At 35.1% G+C, this 21,622-nt stretch overlaps 1 protein-coding gene across 1 annotated transcript in view; it reads right to left on the reverse strand.

Annotated features, from left to right (window-relative positions):
* PDE3B (phosphodiesterase 3B) overlaps window positions 1-21,622 on the reverse strand; it is a 174,561-nt gene that overhangs the window by 20,096 nt on the left and 132,843 nt on the right. The window contains exons 6-11 of the mRNA XM_059068300.2: window positions 19,855-20,056; window positions 19,208-19,284; window positions 12,210-12,361; window positions 10,895-11,032; window positions 9,791-9,902; window positions 7,388-7,501 (exon numbers count right to left, since the gene is read on the reverse strand). Of these exons, the coding sequence (XP_058924283.1) occupies window positions 7,388-7,501; window positions 9,791-9,902; window positions 10,895-11,032; window positions 12,210-12,361; window positions 19,208-19,284; window positions 19,855-20,056 (795 nt within the window). The remainder of the gene's footprint in view (window positions 1-7,387; window positions 7,502-9,790; window positions 9,903-10,894; window positions 11,033-12,209; window positions 12,362-19,207; window positions 19,285-19,854; window positions 20,057-21,622) is intronic.

Below are 21,622 nucleotides of genomic sequence, written 5' to 3' on the forward strand. Positions count from 1 at the left end.
ATGAAAAGACAAATGATCAAATTTTTAAATGGATAAAGGACAAAGAAGATATACAAATGGCCCATAACAGCATGAAAAGATGCTCAATGTCATTAGCTATTAGGGAAATGCAAATCAAAAAACCCACAATGAGATACCACTTCACACCTACTAGAATGGCTATCAAAAAGATAGATAATAACAAGAAATAGCAAGAAATTGGAACCTTCATACGTTGTGTATGGGAATGTAAAATAGTGCAGCCACTTTGGAAAATAGTTGGGCAGTTCCTCCAGATGTTCACTCCATAAGGTGACCACAGTCACCTTATGACTCAGTAATTCCATAAAACTAGGTATATGGCCAAGAGAAATTAAAACATATACCCACACCAAAGCTGGTAGAATATTCATAGCAGCATTATTCATAACACCCCAAAAGTGGAAAGGACCCAAATTTCCAACAACTGCATATTTACTGGTAGAAGAGTGAGAAACAGGCAGAAAAAAAATGCTTAATATATAAAATGAATATCAATATATATCAAAGCAATGAGGAAAATACATATGGTTGTTACAGACTTCATATCTGTGACTGGTCACATAGCTGTGTTTGGGATTTACTCATTATCTTATTTCACTACCCATCCCTCATTCCCTTTTTGCTCAGCCAGCATCTCTACTGATTATGGTTCTTTGCCCAGTGGGATGACCCATACTTTCAGGGGTCTGTACTATTAGTGACCCTTATGGCACTGGATTACTGCAATTTTTCATTATCTTTTGTCACTGAACATAGGAGTACCAAAAAAGGTCAGAGAATCCCCTGGGTTCCTAACATACATCCTCCCATGTGTAGTAGGAACCCTATTTTTTCTTGATGATGAGGATCAGACAGGATCAATCACCTGACCTTGTACAGAATCCTCCTCCTGTCTACTGGTTCAAAGGCATGGAGAACACAAAGTGGCCAGATGTCAGTCTCAGTTTACAGTTTCCCTTTTATGTGTCCTCTGTTGAAAGCATTTTTCCTTGGGAACTAAGGTGTGTAAGACAAGTTTTTGTTTGGTGGTGGTGGGGGAGAAGCAAAAATTTTCTAAGTGGATCATTCGAGGTAACAGGAAAAACCCTCCTAATCCCACTCTTTGATTCACAGATGTGTGTATTCTTGGAATAGGAGAAATGGTACCATATACTGGTCACTGGTTCAGAAAATAAACCACATTTTGTGGGACAGCACCTTAGCCCCACAAAATGTTTTCGCCTAACAGATGCCCTAGCTGAGTCTTCAATATGTCATTCTCTCAGGCCAGCTGTGGGATGATAAACTTCATGAAAAGATCAGTAAATTTTGTGGGCATGAGCCCACTGCAACAATCTTTTGAGGCAAAAATGAGTTCCTTGATATGCAATATTGTATATAATAAGCCAATGGTGAATAAGGCATTCACTAAGTTCATAGATGGTGATGGTGAAGCACTCTAGACAGTAAAAGTAAATCCATACACAGAGTAAGTGAGAACAAAAGCTGTCTCTTCTATAAGACAAGGGATCCAATATAATCAACCTACTACTACCAGATAGATGACTGGATGTTCCCCCAGGGAATGGTGCTATATCAAGGGCTCACCATTGGCTTCTCCTATTGCCAAGCTGGGCACTCAACAGAAACCAGGGTCAGGTCAGCCTCAGTGAGAGGAAGTCCATGTTGCTAAACCCATACATAATCTTCATTCTTGCCATCTTGGCTATTGTGTTTATAAGCCCATCAAATGAAAACTGGAGTAGCTAAGGAAAGAGTCTGATTGATAATCAAGAGAAGAGGTCATTTTGACTACTTGATTATTGAGAGCATCTTTTGCAGGGAATGCTTTTTGGGAAGTGTATAAGTCAGAGTTGTACAGAGAAGCGGAACCAACAGTGTGTGTGTGTGTGTGTGTGTGTGTGTGTGTGTGTGTGTGTGTGTGTGTGTGTGTGTGTGAGAGAGAGAGAGAGAGAGAGAGAGAGAGAGAGAGAGAGAGAGAGAGAGAGATTTTAAGGAATTGGCTCATGCAAATATGGAAGCTGGCAAGTCCAAAATCTTCAGTATGGGCTAGAAGACTGCAGAACCAAGTAAGAGTCAATGCTGCAGTTCAAGTAGGAAGGCTGTCTGCAGGCAAAATTCCTTCTTTCATGGGGGGAAGTCAGTCTTTGTTCTATTAAAGCCTTCAACTGATTGGATGAGGCCCACCCACATTATGGAGAGCAATCTGCTTTACTCAAAATCCACTGATGAGTTAATCTCATCTAAAATACAGCCTCACAGAAACATCCAGAAAAATATTTGACCAAATGTCTGAGCACCATGGTTCAACCAAGTTGACACATAAAATTAACCATTACAGTAAGCATTCACATGGGAAACAAATATCCTCCACTCTGAGAAGTCTAGCCACAAATCTCTTTCCCAGAACTCCTTATCACCAATTTTCCAATCTTTTTCCTTCTAAAACTCTAAGTATCCAAGCAAGCTATTACCCATAGGCCATGTATCTGTGTAGATCCTTCCTCCTGGTCATCTCTCTTTCTAGGCCAAATAAACAAGCAGATTTACTGCTTGATGTTCTGCCTACTGATTGGATTTACCTTCCCCTTTTTATCCTTCAAAGGATACCTTTGAGAGTCTATAAAGCTGTAGTCATCCACTTTCAGGAGGTACTGACTAGTATATGGGACAAAACAATCTATAAACCAGGTCTTTTCTCCTTCAGTCAACTGGTCATGGGTAATTCCCCATGAAGCCATATGGATTAAGGAAGAGTGCCAACATATTAGCAATAGCTGCCATAGGAATCTGAGTTCATATTTGGAGTCTCCTGTTCCTTCAGGGGCAGCTTAAATCTAACCTTGTATTTAATATTTCCTCTTGATGATTGAGTGCTACTGTACATGCCAACTTTTGGAGAGTCAGAGGGCCCAGGTTTATGACAGGCAGGTAATGTGGTAACTTAGTGCACATGGTCAAATATTCAAACTTTATCAGAGCCCAGTAACAATCTAGCAGCTGTTTTACAAAAAGAACAGTTAACTGAGGAAGAAGGATGGGCACTGCCTCAAAATCCTAAGGATTTATACTATGATTCCATTGTAGTGATCTTCTATAACTCCACAGAGGATCCCTACCTGCCAAAGACACTCTGAAAACTGCTGGATATGTTGAGGGTCATATTGCCAAGTGCCCAAGCAGCTTACACTACTCTGAAACTGCTTCACATGATTCTCCTGCTCTGAGTTGCACATAAAATTCATAGGCTTACAGTTCATGGGTTGGAGCAGCAGTACTGAGATATTGTAAATTTGCCTTTAGAATCCAAAGAGCACTCTAGGTAGAGAATTCAAAATAATTGTCCCTAACCTTGGAGAGGATACCTCAACATATCCTAGACCACCAGATTCCTAATAACTTCACTGAGGTAGCAAATCTCTTGAGTTTTTGTGCAAGTTCTCTCATTTCTCTTCCTCTGGCACTCTTATCAAGGTATCTAGGATATTTGTTACATCTTGCACAGTAGAGCTATTCAGCATTATCTGGTCATTATACTGGACCACTTTGATACCTTATGGGACTAGCCTAGATTATAACAGAATGGGAGACTTGACATAGCCCAGAACTAGGATGATGAAAGTGTACTACTATGTCTGCCAGGTGAGAAAGTAAATGTCTTCTTGTGGATTTTGCTAACAGGTATAAAGAAAGAAACATTTCTCCAGATTAACAGCTGTGAACCAAATAGGATGAGTTGGGTTGACTTATTCAAAAATTCATATCTGGAACAGCTGTGACAACTAGAGTCACCACCTGATGAAGTTTAGAATAATCCACCATCATTTTTCAAGATCCATTCATCTTGTGTAAAAGCTAAAGTACCACAGGTCAAATAGCAATGTGATGGAAACCACCACTCCTGCATTTATTAAGTATTTGATTGTGGCACTAATTTTGCAGTCCATCCAGAAATAAGGGACTGCTTTGGTTCACTATTTTGCTAGAATGAGGCAGTTTCAGGAGATTTCATTTGACCACTCCTACCATGATGATCCTCTCTGCAGAGATAAAGGAATTAATGGAGGGATTCTGCCAGTTGCTAAATATGTTTATTCCAACTGTGCATTCCAAAAATGGGTGGGTTCAGGGAACTATCACTATGAGATGGACCCAGGCCAAAAGTCCTTATATCATCTAAATTCCATAAGCCCCTACTATGACTGGTGGGCCAGTGTGGTAGTTTACCCTCCAGGAGTTAGCGTTGCAATGTATTTCTCAACACTGATGAAGGGGGACACTTCTGAGGGACGTGGTTAGGTATGGGTGGGAAGACTACAGGACCAACCCATTTCAACACCCTATCAGTGTAAGCCTTTGAATTCCTTCCTCCACAGTATGTCAGGAAGTTGTGACATCTCAATTTCTCTTAAGGCCTAGATTTCAGACAATGAATGGAGCAAACTGTTAGGGCCACTACCAAGCACTCAAGCTAATGCCCTGAATCCAGAATCTCTAATAGGTACACCTATATCAATAAATTCAGAATGATCAACCATTACCTTCCTTTCCCTTGCTGTTAACACTTTAAATCCATTCCCACATATGTTCCTCAGGTTTCTGCCAATATAAATTTATGAAATTATTCTGGTGTTCAGACTTAGATCCTGGCAGATATGAGTTTAATTATGGATCACAAAGAAATGAGAGGTGGTGGGACTGGATTTAGAGGTGAAATAACATTCCCCTACAAGTCAAGAATCTCAGGTGAGGTTGTTACAAGGTCTTCAGGCAACCAACACAAGGAGAAATGATTGTTTCTCAGCAGGGAGGTACAGCAAGATTTGAGGGGTTCAGGGTAATCGGATTTACTGAAATCTACTCAAATATTCCCCTTCCAGTTATCAGGGTCCCTTCTTTCCCAATCAATACCGTAGTTCTAACATAAGAGACTTAGTGAGGCCATGAACTCAACTTGAACTGTATTTCAGTAACTTCAGGATCAGACTTTGGATTATGTTTTCAGAAGTTATGATCCTACTACTATAAAAATTAAGGAATCTTTTAGCTATCTGGTTCTCTAACCATTCATTAAAACTCTAAACGTGTCATTTCATTTCTTTTTTTAAACGGAAATATAATTGACACAAAGCACTGTGTCAATTTAAGGTATACAAGGTGTTGATTTGATACATTTGTATATTGCAGTATGATCACCACCCCGGAGCATTAGCTAACACCTCACTACACCACATAATTATCATTTCTTTTTTGTGGTGAGAACAATGAAGATCTAGTCTCTCAGCAACTTTGAGCCTTATAATATAGTACTGATGACTATAATCACTATGCTGTGCATTAGCTCTCCAGAACTTGTTTATCTACTAGTTCCAAGTTTGTACCCTTAAACAACATATCCCCAATTCCCTCACTCATGGCTGGTTTTTACAAGTTCAGCATTTTTAGATTCCATATGTAAGTGATATCATAAAGTATTTGTCTGACATTTCATTTAGCATAATGCCCTCAAGCCCATCCGTGTTGTTGAAAATGGCAGGATTTCCTTCTTTCTCATGGCCGAATAATATTCCATTGTGTGTGTATACACATACACACGCACACACACACACCTCCTTTATCCATTCATCCATTGACAGACAAGTTATTTCCATGTCTTGGCTATTGTGAATAATGATGCAATAAACATGGGAGTGTGTATATCTCTTTAAATTTCTGTTTTCATTTCCTTTGGATATATACCCAGAAATTGCTACTTCATACAACAGTTCTATTTTTAGTTTTTTGAGGAATCAAAATCTCCATACTGTTGTTCACAGTGGCTGAACCAATTTACCTTCCCTTCAACGGTGCACAACTGTTCCCTTATATCCACATCCTGCCCAAGACTTAACCTCTTGTCTTCTTGATGACAGCCATTCTAACAAGTGTGAGGTGATATCCCATTGTGGTTTTGATTTACATTTCCCTGATGATTAGTGAGGCTGAGTACCTTTTCATGTACCTGTTGGCCATTTGGATGTCTATTTTGTTTCTCTGCCCATTTAAAAAAATTGGATTGTTTTTTGGTTACTGAGTTGTACAAGTTCTTTATGTATTTTGGATATTAACCCCTTACCCAGTATATGGTTTGCAAATATTTTCTCCCATTCTGTAGGTTGCATTTTCATTTTTTAAATTGTTTCCTTTGCTGTGTAGAAGCTTTTTTAGTTTGATGTAGTCACACTTGTTTATTTTTGCTTTTGTTGCTTATATTTTTGGTGTCATCATCTTTTTTCTATTAATTCTCCATTGCAATCAGAATAAGGCAGCACATACCATAGTCCTTATAGTCTTTGTTTCTACCACAATTTTACATTTCAACAGCTACTTGGTCTCCCAAAGAAAGCTTTGTCTTCTACACATACTTGATTCCATAATATTGTGTATAAGGACTTATAGCACTGCTAGTAAGAACTCAGGAGGAAATGAAGTGCATGGAAGAGAAAACAGGCATTGCCTTAGGGAATACTTAAATCATCTTGAAAAGGCTGGTGGTAGAAAACTGCTATCGAGGACACTGCCAGTGAGGGCTCAGATGAACCCATAATTGGAAACTAGAGGAAAGGGGATCATTGTCAATATAGCAGCGTGTGTGCGTGTGTATTTTATTGGAGTGTGTCTCCTCTTTTTTTTTAATTTTTAAAAATTTTGGCCACATAGCTTTTGGGATCTCAGTTCCTCCACCAGGGATTGAACCCAGGCCACGGCAGTGAAAGTGCCAGATCCTAACCACTAGACCACCAGGTAATTCCCGTCTCCCCTCTTTTATAAACTAGAATAAGAGAGCCATGAATGTTATAATTCATTATACTTGTGTAAATAGTTACATTTACGAGGAAACAAAATTTGAATGTTAAGTTTTTTAATATCATTATTTAAATACTTATATGAAGATTTTAAACATGTCCATTTTTGTTGGGAATGTCATATATTTTAAATTTACATGATACACCTAAAACAAAAAAACTAAGAATTGAAAGAAAAGCAAAGAAATGATTTTCATAATATTCAGGATATTGGCTACCTCAGTGAAGAAAGCAGCACTGTGGGACACAGAAAAGAAACATGGTAGATTGAGTAGTACTGAATCTTAACCTCACTTTTTTTTTTTTTTTTTTTTTTGATCCCCAGCCCTTAACCTCACTTTTAAGATGGGTAGTGGGTTTCCTAATTTGCATGTCATTATTCTTCAAAATTTACATAGTCCTTTATATATAACAAAGTTTACTTAATAAAACTTTTAAGAGAACAGAGATAATGAAATGAGATAGTTTGATTTATTATTCCTAACCAAGTAATTAAAGGAAAGATTTATAGAAGGAAGTACCTGTTTCATTTCCCGCTCCATGATCATTGTGGATCAGCTGTAAACCAGGAATTGGCCGTGTTGTCAGATACCAAACAGCATGTAGGACATCTGTGGCATGTATACGATTGTGATCTAAAGTCACCAAAATGTTTTATAAAAATGATCATTCTGTTATTTTTAACATAGGACATTTTAAAAAGTACTTTTTAGTCATACTGTCTCCTCATAACTAAAATATATGGCTTAGAATTATTTCCAACAATTATGTTTTTGTTTCATCTTATTTTGTAAAAGTTTATTGATGTGTTAAAAAGTTTTCTTTTAAAAACTTTCACATATACTTTGAAAACATATTAAAGGGATCAAAGAAAAGGCAGCATTACCAGGGCTAATTTACTTAAGGTTGCTTTTTTTTTCTGGCCAGTCTGCGAGGCTTGCGGGATCTTAGTTCCCAAACTAGGGTGGGTCCCTGCAGTGAAAGTGCCAGGGAAATCCCTACGGTTGCTTTTTTGTGGCTTTTAAAAATATGCAAATAGTGTCTCGGTTATGGAGACCCATGTTTGCAAACAAAACAATTGCTGCACAAAGGCACACAGAACAGTTAAGAATTCTGGATACTTGGACAGCCGCCTTGCCAACAGATAAGAAATAACTCTCTCTCAGGCCTGCTATAAGGATTACATGTTAAAAGGTATATACCTTTATATAAACATCCAGAATAGTGTCTGACATATAGTACATGATCAATAAAACACTGGTTTACTGAAATACCAGTATGTGAAAAGGCAAGACCTACAAATGACACCCAGCTTTGCTATTTCCAGTTTTATGATCTTGGGAAAGATCCTTCTGAATTTTTACTTCTCACCTGTAAAAGGTAGATAATACAACCTTTCCAACAAAGATTAAATGAGATAACCTTTGTGAATCTAATGATTATAGTCATAGCTGATGTTTCAACAAATATTTAATGTGTACCTTCCATGTAGCATTAGCAAATGATACAATACTCAATGTTTAGACTATAGATATCACGTCAACCCACTAGGAGCTTATTATTAATACAGTCATGACCTTTTATTGACCATGTACTATGTGCCATGAATTTTGATATGTGCTTTACATTATTATCACTACCTATGGGGTAGGTACTATTGTTATTCCCATTTATAAATTTGGAAACTAAAATTTAGAAAAGTTAGGTCCCAGTGACTTTTTTTTTTTTGGCTGCTCAGCACGGCACGTGGGATCTTAGTTCCCTGACCAGGGATCAAACCTGTGCCCCCTGCAGTGGAAACACAGAGTCCTAACCACTGGACTGCTGGGGAATTCCCCAGAGACTCTTGTCTTAACCAATATATCCTAATTGGAGGTGACCGTGAAGACTCCCCACCATAGCTTTCTTTTTTCCATTCCCCTGCCCTTGAAGTCCACCTTAAAATATCACTTTATTCCGTTTATAAAATTCAGCCACTTTTCAAAATGCCTACTTTGTAAGTGGTAATTATAGTACATATAACACACATTAAATTAAGTATCACCATTATTTATGAGGCCAATTTAAGAATAATTTGCTCTCTATATTTCCCAAAAGTGTGTCCACCTGGAGGTTAACTGTAGAATGAATCAACACATAATGAAAATTGTACCTTTTCCTAATATAAAATTAAAATTCTATTGTATCATAAAATCAAATAGCCATTAAAAATTATTCCACAGGGAATTCCCCGGCGGTCCAGTGGTTAGAACTCCGTGCTCTCACTGCCGAGGGCCAAGGTCAATCCCTGGTCGGGGAACTAAGATCTCACAAGCCGTGTGGCCAAAAAACAAACAAACAAACAAAATTATTCCACAAATCAGGACACAGTTAAAAAACAAATTCTATGGATAAATTTTAAACGTTTTAAAGTAAAGAAATTTATGAAACTCTTGACTTAAAATTACCATTTGAAAAGGTACTCATATGAATAATTATTAACATAGAAAGATGTATACTATATTACATGAAAAAGCAGATTATAAATAGATATTATGATTCACTTCATAAAAAATAAGTATGTATAAGAAAACGTCTTGAAGGATATATACCAAAATGGTTTTTTTTGGTTCTTGTTTTTAAGTTTTTGGCTGCACCTCACAGCCTGTGGGATCTTAGTTCCCTGACGGGGGATCGAAACCACACCCCATGCATTGGGAGCATGGAGTATTAACCACTAGTCCGCCAAGAAAGTCCCTTACCAAAATGTTAACAGTAGTCAGTTAACTCTGGGTAGGAGGATGTAGATTTCTTTTTAAATTACTATTTTCCAACTTTTCCAAACATGCAATTTTAAAAGTGTTTAAGGGACCATCTGAAGGGACTTTATAAAGAATTTCAAAACCAGTATTATTTCAACTTAAATAATATATTTTAATACTTACAAGGAATGTCTCGATAACCATTTTCTAATGCATGAAAGTAGTTCATGAATTGTAGAGTAGGAATTTTAAATATCTCCAATAAGCCAGTGTCTTGAAATAGGGTATACATAACCTAAATGTCAATTAAAAGAAAGTTCGCTTTAAAAATCAGAATTTCTATTTCTAGTTGAATATGTTTTTGTGATTTGCATTTGGGAAAGTTAACCATGTATATGCCTTTAACTTAAATAATTTATTAAAAACTTCCCTATAGTGAATTCTTTCCGAAATATGAAAAAGGAAGATACTGCCCTAAAGCCCTTGAAAAACAAAGAATGATTATCATATCATGTCCCAGTTTTGAAATTTTTCCACTCTTCCCTTTAGCTTTTCATTCACAATTTATTGAAAGGCATATGAATTGTATTCTATTCTAGTCCTAGGTGTTAAAAGAAGTCAGAACAATATATTTATCACATTTCTGTCCCTAAAGAATTCAATGTGATAAATTGTGTGTCCTCCACATAATTTATCCTTATGTTCTCTCATTTCATAAATAAGATACTTGGGAGTTAATGAGAGTAATATTTCAGGAAGGTTAATCTGATGCTGCGGTGTGGACCCACCAGGAAGAACTTTGAGTCTGGGTGGTAAAATGGAAATATTTTTCTATGGTCCTAGCATGAAATGGACCATTTGGCCTTGGGTAAAGCACAGGGAGGACCGGTGAAAAAGATGAAGCATAAGTTTCAGTCCAAAGAACTAGATCACCTTTCATGTCCTTTTCAACCTCAAGATTTAATAAAAAGTAAATCTTTATTACTTCTTTAGTGTAAATTAAATCCCATTATTATGGGCAAATAAACTACTTTTCATATAAATATATATAAAATTATGAAATACTTTATATACATAATAATATATTTGTTTTTATATATATGGGTTTATATATCCAGGTTTCTCTTTTCAAATTTTCTATTGAAAATTTCATTTGTGAAAAAAATAATTCAATGAACAATGTTGAACTTGTACCTAAACCAATATTATACATCTTTAGATTTTGCTTTTTATAAAGATTCAAGAAAAAAGTAACTTATAATAAAGCAGTAGGGATTTGAAACAAACCTGACTGAGGATCCTTCCTGATTTCTCTCCCATCTTTTCTACAAGTTCAAAAATTTGAAAATTCCAGTTACTCATATTTTCTATTAATGACTCATAATCTTCTATTAAAATCAGGTCCTGTGATGCTTCTTGTTCAATCTGTACATGTAGGGGAAATAAAAAACCAAACCAACTTAACCTTACTTTTTATAAATATTGTTAAATCCATAGCTAAATGAGAACACTTAAAAATAAACACTATAAAAATGGTCAATATTATTTTCTATAATGGTTATTCTCAAATATAAACTGTACTTCCTATTCTCTTTGTAGAATGTTATCTTCAGACAAATATAAATATGTCTTCTAGGCATCAAAAGACTTATTGGTCTTTACACTACTTTTATAAATAAAACTATTATATTTCCAAAACACTACACAAATCTAAAATCCATTATTTTCATTTTGGAAGTTACAGCTATCAAAGGATAATAGAAACTTATATCCTTAAACTGACATTTATTACTAGGATAACTTCCCAAAAGAAATGGATGGATTTGTTTCCTAAAAAGCTTAGATTTTGAACTTTAAGAACAAAAAAAATATTAAGAACAAAAAACCCCCTACAATATAAGTAGGTTATTTTCATTTTTAATGACTATGCACATACTTTATTTTTTCATATTTTAACACATACAATGAAGAAAAAATCAGCATAGAAAGTAATATATTGACTATAAAACCAAATAAATGTGTTCATTTTAAAATGAATGCACTAAAGGAGAAACTAACACACTATTGTAAAACAGTTATACTCCAATAAAGATGTTAAAAAAATAACATGAAATAAAGTTGAGGGGAAAAAAATAAAATAAAATGAATGCACTTAGTTATTCTAGGATAATGAGTTTAAAAGTAATTATTTTTAACCCAAGGTTTTCTTTTTTTTTTGTTTGTTTTTAATTGGGGTATAGTTGATTTACACTGTTGTGTTAGTTTCAGGTGTACAGCAAAGTGATTCAGTTATACATATGCATGTATCTATTCTTTTTCAGATTCTTTTCCATATAGGTTATTACAGGATATTGCGTAGCATTCCCTGTGCTATACTGTAGGTCCTGGTTGTTTATTTTATATATAGTAGTATGTATATGTTAATCACAAACTCCTCATTTATTTAAAGAAACTATTTTCAGGTGTTAATAGTGACTTTTCAGTAAAAATTTTTTTAAAATCATTATATTAAAAACCTTGTTCTCGGCAAAAATAATAAACTTAGTACTAACTAATAATATGTTTCACCTTAACATAATCATATTGAAAGTTTATCTTTTACATTTGGTTGCTCTTCATTCTGTGCCTCTTCTTTTAGGTGATTATCACCTTCCCAAAGTAATTTTCTGCAGCCTCTGTTCTCTGTTTCCACTTCTTGTTGAGCTTCCGTAAGGTTGAATGATGCTTTTGAGAAAACGGTATTGTCTTCATCACCTTTCAAAAAGTATTTAAAGTAATAAACAAGAATAAAACATGTCCTATATGAACAGCTTTATAAGAAAAATTTGTGAAAAGTATTCAGATAAATTGAACCATACTGGCATTCAATCTAAATTAATGACACAATTAAGTTGTATCTTGCTGGACCAGTTGGCCCAGGTACCTTGTGCTCAGGCAATATTTCACCTGATATAGCTACTCATGGATGAAAGAGAGGGCAGAAATTCCTTATAAAAGTGGGAAACTGAAAATGTCAGTCCCTCTCAATAGGAAATTTTTTTAAAACCAATTTCATGTAAACTACTTCTAATACCTGAAATTGTTTCAGTTTGGGATATGAAAATTCTAAACTCATAATTATGGATGAGATTAAGGCACATCTAAAAATTAGAACAATGTTATGAATTGTGAGTTATTTCTCTACCAATGTGATTAATAATGCTCTTTTTCCCAAATTACATGGAAAAGGGAAGCAACATTAGTAGCTACATTTCATTCACTCATATGCAAAAAATTATTCATACTCATTCTATTTGTAATATGCTAACCAGGAAACTTTCCCAAAACACATCAACAGTAGAATAAATAAACTGTAGTGTATTCACACAAATGAACACTACAGAGCAAACAGAAGAAACTACAATCACATGCACCAATATGGATGATTTTTAAAAATACAATGTCAAGCGAAGGAAGCCAGACAAAGGTATATACTCTGCAATTCTCTTTATGAAAAGTTCAAAAACATGTCAAAATTGACACACATGAGTATTGAAAGACAGGATAAACATTATCTTTGGGGGAGATTCCTGGAAGCGGGGCATGAGAGGAGGTGCTGGTAATATTTTGTTTGTTGATCTGGTTGCTGATTACATATGTATATTAGATGTATGAAAATTCGTCAAGCCACAAACCTAGGATTTGTTTATTTTTCAATATGTAGGGATTTTTAAAAGTAAACGTGTTTTTTTTTTTTCTGCGGTACGCGGGCCTCTCAGTGTTGTGGCCTCTCCCGTTGCGGAGCACAGGCTCCGGACGCGCAGGCTCAGTGGCCATGGCTCACGGGCCCAGCCGCTCCGCGGCATGTGGGATCCTCCCTGACTGGGGCACGAGCCCATGTCCCCTGAATCGGCAGGTGGACTCTCAACCACTGCGCCACCAGGGAAGCCCCAATAAAAGTGTTTTTAAGAGTACTCATTCGAGTTGACTTTCAGAAGAACTAGGTTGGTTGGTTGGTTGGTTGGTTGATTATTTATTTATATTGAAGTCTAGTTAATTTACAATGCTGTGCCAACCTCTGCTGTACAGCAGAGTGACTCAGTTGTACACATATAGACGTTCTTTCAGAAGAACTAGGTTTAAATCCTGAATTTTGTACTTAATAATGGCAAGCTTTTCCCCCTGTAGAATGTGGATAATAACACCTATTTTACTAGATGTTACATATAATAGGTGATCAATAACTGTCAGTCAAATCTGAACCTAACACACTGAATATACTAAAAAATCATTAACTGATCATGATCAGGAAGTATTACCCTTTGGAAAATATTACTTTTCAAATGTTTCCAAGTGAACACACTTTAAGAAAATTTAAAAATTCAGATTGTTCAACTGTTCTTGGTAAGTTAAGGCACTAACTACAATTATATTCTAAAATAGCCATCAATCCAAAAATTGTTGACATTTGAAGTACATGATTTACTTTTTAATTATCTAAATTCCTAATAACTATATCTTACATTTAATAAGAAAAACAGATGAAATAAATATAGCAATTTCTTCTCCAAAGATGTCCACAGTACTATCTCTTATCCCACATGCATTCTTTTGAAATGTATTCTTATTGCTCCATCAAGAGAGAATTTATTTCCCAATCCCCTGGAATCTGGAGAGGCCACATGACTGCTCTGATTAACAGAATATGACAGAAATGACAACTCTGTCTGGTCTAGGTTGAGCCATTAACTGGACTGGCAGCTTCCATAGCCTCCTCTTTTGGCCTCCAGCCAAAATGTTGGAAGAAGACCAGAGAGAGGTCATATTTAAATGGATTAGTCAATAGCCAGCAGACACATGAGACATCTTGGAAATTCAGTCCAATCAATCCTTTGGATGACTTACCCTTGCCAATATCTGACTGCAATTACATGACAGCCCTCAAGTGAGAATCTCACAGCTGAGACCAGTCAATGCAAAGAACTGTGAGAATTAATCATCTGTTGTGGTTTTTAAAAGGCTTTATTGAGTATAATTACATGCCATAAAACCCACTCAGAGTAAGTGTATAATTCAATAATTTTAGTAAATTTAGACTTCTGCAACATTCATGACAATCTAATTTTTTCGTTTGTTTATTTTTTTGGCCCAGAATTTTTGTTACTATCATCATTATCTTCAAAACACCTGATTGCTTTGGTCTTTAGATTCAAAAAAGTCTTTTTTTATTGAAGTATAGTTGATTTACAATGTTGTATTAATTTCTGCTGTACAGCAAAGTGATTCAGTTATACATATATATACATCATATTTTTTAATTTTTTGGCCACGCTGTGTGGCATGTAGAACCTTAGTTCCCTGACCAGGGATTGAACCTGAGCCCCCTGCAGTGGAAGTGTAGAGTCTTAAGCATTGGACTGCCAGGGAAGTCCTACATTCTTTTTTAATATTCTTTTCCATCATGGTTTATCATAGGATATTGAATATAGTTCTCTGTGCTGCACAGTAGGACCTTGTTTATCTATTCTATATATATAATACTTTACATCTACTAATCCAAACCTCCCACTGCATGTCTCCCCCAAACCCCTCCCTCTTGGAACCACAAGTCTGTTCTCTATGCATGACAGTCTAGTTTTAGAACATTCTCATCACCCCAAAAAGCACCCTTATGCCTATTTACATTCATCCTTATTTTCACCCCAGGCAACTGCTATTCTGATTATTGTCTCTATAAATTTGCCTTTTCTAGAATTTCATATAAATCGAATCAAATAATATATAATCTTTTTAGCTTAGTTTTTTTCACTTAGAATAATGTTTGGAAGTTTATCCACGTAGTAGCATGTATCAGCAGTTTATTCTTCTTTTGTTAAACAGAATCCCATTGTATGGAGATATCACATGATATTTATTCATTTACAAGTTGATGGACATTTTGATCTTTTCCAGTTTAGCACTATCATGAATAATGATGTCATAAGCATTCATAATCCTGTCTTTGAGTGCTCATATGTTTTCTCTTGAGTAAATTCTTATCCATGTTTCTGCTAGGTAATACGGTAAATTTATGTCTAACTTTTTTGTTTGTGTTTTGTGTTTTTTTGGCCGCACCACACTGCATGTGGGACCTTAGTTCCCCAACCAGGGATCAAACCCACACCCCCCACAGTGGAAGCACAGAGTCTTAACCACCGGATCACCAGGGAAGTCTCCATGTCTACCTTTTAAAGAAACTGTCAAAATGTTTTCCAAAATGGGTTTACCATTTTACATTCCCATCAGCAATGCACAAGTTCCAATTTCTCTGCATCCCTGCCAACACTTGGTATTGTCTGTCTTTTTGATTATAGCTATTCTGGTTTGAGTTTACTGGTATTTCACTGTAGTATTAATCTGCATTTCCCTAATGACTAATGATGTTAATAATTTTTTCATGTGTTTACTACCCATTCATTTATATCCCTCATATCCTCCACCAAAAGTCTTCCACCAAAATATCTAAAATCTTTTGCCTGTGTTTTAATTGAGTTGGTTGACTTGCTATTGAGTTAAAGAGTTATATGTCATGGTTATAAGACCTTTATCAGATGTATAATTAGCAAATATTTTCTCCCAGTCTGTGGTTTGTCTTTTTTTTTTTATTCACATATATGTATTTTTTAAATCACTGTCATCCATCATAAACAATCGAATTCCTTTTCTGAATTCAGTCAAACATTATTTTTCTACCTAAGTGGGTATTTATATTCTGAGTTTTTTTTTTTTAACATCTTTATTTGAGTATAACTGTTTTACAATAGTGTGTTAGTTTCTCCTTTACAACAAAGTGAATCAGTTATACATATACATATGTTCCCATATCTCTTCCCTCTTGCATCACCCTGATTTTCTTATTGGTGTCTTTTGAAGTGGAAATAAGTTTTGAAATCAGGTAGTGTCAGTCCTCCAAATTTGTTATTTTTCCAAATTGTTTTGGCTATTTTAGACCATTTGTATTTCCATGTAAATTTTAACACCAATTTGTCAATTTATACCAAAATAAGCCTACTGGAATTTGATCAGAATTGCAATGAATTTACAGATCAATTTGGAAGAATAGCCTGTTGACAGTACTAAGTTTCCCAATCTGTTTGCTATGTAATGCCTCTCAATTTATTTAGTTTCTTTAATTTTTCTTTAATTTTCTTTCTTTGTTTTCTCAACAATGTTTTATAGATTTGTTTATAAATCTCCTACTTCTTTTGTTAAATTTATTCTAACTTTATTCTTTTTGATACTATTATGAACGGAAAGTTTTCTAAATTTCAATTTTTGATGGTTCATTTCTGGTATATAGAAGTACAACTGATTTTGTACTTTGATCTTGTGACTTTGCTAAACTTGTTTATTGGTTCTAATAATTGTGTGTGTGTGTGTTTGTATTTGGAATTTTCTACAAATGATCTGTGAATAAGGACAGTCTTATTTCTTTATTTCCACTCAGATATCTTTATTTTTTTATCTTTCTAGAAATTTTCCTGGCTAGAACCTCCAGTATAATATTGAATACAAGTGCTGAAAGCAAAAATCCTTCTCTTATTCTTTTTTTTTTAACATCTTTAATTGCTTTACATTGTTGTGTTAGTTGCTGCTGTATAACAAAGTGAATCAGCTATACATATACATATATCCCCATATCCCCTCCCTCTTGCTTCTCCCTCCCACCCTCCCTATCCCACCCCTCTAGGTGGTCACAAAGCACCGAGCTGATCTCCCTGTGCTATGCGGCTGCTTCCCACTAGCTATCTGTTTTACATTTGGTAATGTATATATGTCAATGCCACTCTCTCACTTTGTCTCAGCTAACCCTTCCCCTTCCCCATGTCTTCAAGTCCATTCTCTACTCTGTGTCTTTATTCCTGTCCTGCCCCTAGGTTCTTCAGAACCATTTCCTTTTTTTTTTTTTTTTTTAGATTCCATATATATATGTTAGCATATGGTATTTGTTTTTCTCTTTCTGACTTACTTCACTCTGTATGACAGACTCTACTTCCATCCACCTCACTACAAATAACTCAATTTTGTTTCTTTTTATGGCTGAGTAATATTCCATTGTATATATGTGCCACATATTCTTTATCCATTCATCTGTTGATGGACACTTAGGCTGCTTCCATGTCCTGGCTATCGCAAAAAAATTTAAAAAGCGTCATGTCCCTTCTCTTATTCTTGATCTTAGGGGGAAAGCATCAGTCTTCCTCCAGTAAGGATGATGTTAGCTCTGTGTTTGTTTCAAAGATGCCCTTTATCAGATTGAAGGACTTCTCTAATATTACTGGTTTGAGTGTTTTCATCATGAAGGAGTGTTGGATTTTGTCAAATGCTTTTTCTGCATCTAGATAGATTAACATGTGATTTCCCCCCCCTCTTTAATGGGATGTATTACATTGATTAATTTTCAAATGCTAAACCACCCTTGCATTCCTGGCATAAATACCAATCGGTCATGGTATGACATTTTATCTGTTGCTAGATTCAGTGTGCTAGTATTTTGTTAAGGATATTGGAAATGTTGGTCTATAGTTTTATTTTCTTGTGATGCCTTTGTCTGCTTATGGTATCTAGTAATACTGGTTTCATTTATAGAATGAGTTGGGAAGTTTACCCTCCTATTTTTTGGAAGTTTGTGAAGTATTGGTCTTCTTTCTTGTTGTTTTTTAGTCCTTTAAAATGTAAAACCCCAAAACTATTAAATTGTACACTACAAAAGGGTGAATTTTAAAGTATGTGAAGGGATTGATATGCACCTATAACCCCTGAAAGGGCCTATTTCTGGTTTACCTTTATTCTTAGGATGCAGTACTGCTGAGCTTACCAAGTTACTCCTACCACAGCAAGCCTTCAATTCCAATCTTTGTCTCCCTAGTCCCATGAAGCTACCAAAAGGGACAGCTCATTCTATCAGTTTCTGGCCCCTCTGGAAGCAGTGAACACCCTTCTGGTAGCCCCAAACTTGAGACTCACTTTCTTGGATTTCTGTCCTCCTCCAGGTCTTATACTGGAAATTCTGAGGAGCTTGTTAGTTCTTCAGTGGCTTCAAGGAGATTTTTTTGTTGCTGTTAATAACTTGTAACTTTTCTAGCTACCTTCAGGGGATATGATGGTCTGAGTTACCTAGTTAACTATTAGTGGACACTTGAGTCATCAACGTTTTAAAATTATAAAACAACTATAACCTTATCACTAACCATATTTCTTGTTTGAGGGTATGTTTCAGAATAATATAATTAACTAAATTTTAAAACAACTCCTTTGTGTAATTATTTAAAAATGTATGCAAACCCTTTTGAGCTAAGATTATGCAATTTAAATTTTGAAGTTAATATAGTTAATCTCACTATTTATTAACCCTAGCCATAACATAAGACTATATTCATTCTTACAGCACATTTTTACTCTTCAAAATTCTTTCACCATCTATTATTTATAATTCACTAATAACTCCTCTGTGAAGTAAAAAACATTATAATCTTCATTTTAAAGATGGATAAACTAAAAAACTCATTCATTTATTCATTTTAAAAAACAATGTAAGAAATTGTTCTTAAATTTAAACGCACATGACTTTTGCAGTCTCACCTGACTTTTCCCTGTGGCAGTCTGCACCAGACTCTGGTTCAGATGCTGAAGCATATTTCAATATTTGATGTCCACAGCTTATAAAATAAAACAGATAAATATATGTATATGGTAAGTGAGGCAAAATTTTTTTACCTAAATACTATCAGAAAATCTGGTTATTTTTTAACTGCAAGATCCCAACTGCAAAATATCCTAATATTCCAATCTCTCTATAAACGTAACAGGCTTTATCCTAGAAAGCACCTGTGTCCCTATGAAGGAAATAACATATTTTGGAAGTAACACTGAGATCTGAGATAAACACTTATTACCATCAAAGCAGAAATGAGAACAAACACCATATGAACTGGGTACTGTAAATAGGTACTAAATTAGTACACACTAAAATAATTCTCATACATTTACTGATATCTTATGATGGATAAAATACCACTATATTTCACTTCAGATGGAGATCATTTAGCTGGGAAATGAATAATGGCACTGAAATGGAAAAAAAATTGTTTAGAATAAAAACTACTAGATGAAGAAGAGGATATAGTATTCATTAATCATCTAGTTATAATACAGAATGAGAAAACTGGTAATACTTTATTAAAATAACCTATATTTTGAAACAAATAGTAAACACTTGGAAAACTTACCTGTTACATAAATTGCTATCAGAATTTCTAAGTTGCTGATAAAAATCTGGTGAATTGGGTGCATTGCTCAGAGATCTGTGTAAAATAACACTTGGCTTAGTAAGAAAATCAGCAGTGTCAGGAAATTCTATAGGCGATCGGTTAGTTGGAGAGCCAGCAGACATTGGTCCATGACTGGGAGAATTCAGGCCGGGTAAAGCACCTAAAAAATTGCAAGAGAAGAAAGAGATATGTATGTATGTATGTACTGATATGGATGTATTTATTGTCTGTGTTTGGGTGTTTATAAAGAGCATTTTCCTTCTTTAAAGAAAGCATTTACAGTTAAATGATAAACTAACTAGATTTCTACATGGAGTTATCTTCAAGACCTTCTACAAATTCAGGCAGAATATAGACCATATTGTCATCATCGATGACTGTGGAATAAACACCCTGTGGCAGGATGGCACATAGTAGGTAAATACTAAAAGTATAACTAAAATGTACATAATGTGGCACAAATTTTCCTAATTCATATTGGTCTTTATCTTTAACATTTTGTGTCCCTACCAGCTTGATTATCCACATGAACAAAAGCATCTTTACCAAATTTTATTGAATAATTTTCAATACAATACAATTCATTTTTATCGAAGAACCAAAGTTCTTGATAGCATTAAGCAAATTAAGCATATGATAAAATTATATTAACACAACAGCAGATCCCTTAAAAAAAATCCACATCTTTCCAGCTCATTCATTCATTCAACAAGTATTTGAGAGCCTATTATATGCTGGAAAACGTGCAGTGTTTCACAATGGAGAAAAAGATGCCATCCCTACAACTCAATGAACCTAAAGTCTAGTGGAAAATACAAACAAGTGCTCAGCGTTAAAATAAGGGGAATAAAAGACTGTTTCAGAAATACATCCCTAATCCTATTGATTTGCTCAAGAGCCTTTGCTGGGTGCCTTGAACTAAGGGTATATCTGGAGAGGTGTAGGTGGATTTAAAAGTTTATTTTGAAATAAAGATCCAAGTAAAATGTGAGTCAGAGAGGAAAGCAAATAACAGTTGTTAAGGTATTATGGTATTTTCAGACATAGTTACAGATGTGTGTGATGGTTAATTTTATGTTTCAACTTGGCTAGGCTATCATGCCCAGTTGTTTGGTCAAATTCTAGTCTAGATGTTGCTGTGAAGGTATTTTTCAGATGTGATTAACATCGAAATCTGTAGACTGAATAAAGCATGTTGCCCTTTATAATGTGGACTGGCCTCATCCAATTTGTTGAAGGCCTTAAGAGAAAGACTGAAGTCCTCCAAAGAGGAAGGAATTTTCCCTCCAGACTGCCTTCAGAGTCAAAACTGCAACATCGACTCCTGCTAGAATTTCCAGGCTGGCAGCCTGCCCTAAAAATTCTGGACCTGACAGCCCTCTCAATCTGGCGAGCCAATCCCCATCAGTCAATCAATCAATCAATCATTCCCTACCCCATGTATATGTATGTAAGTATATATGTATGTATGTAGGCATATACACATGCACGAACATCCTATTAGTTCTATTTGTCTGGAAAACCCTGACGAATATAATGTGTTATTTTATTTAATCTTCATAATAGCCCTGTGAGTTAAGTAGCATTTTCATTTTACATGTGCAGGGCTGCCAACCGCTGTTCTATCAAACTGATTTGTTTAGAGGCTCCTATAATTTCATATAATGTTGGGGCTGAAAAAGATTTTATAAATAATTGGTCAAACACTTTAATGTTTCAGAAGAGG

The sequence above is a fragment of the Kogia breviceps genome, chromosome 7, assembly GCF_026419965.1.
Source record: "Kogia breviceps isolate mKogBre1 chromosome 7, mKogBre1 haplotype 1, whole genome shotgun sequence".
Taxonomy (NCBI): Eukaryota; Metazoa; Chordata; class Mammalia; order Artiodactyla; family Physeteridae; genus Kogia; species Kogia breviceps.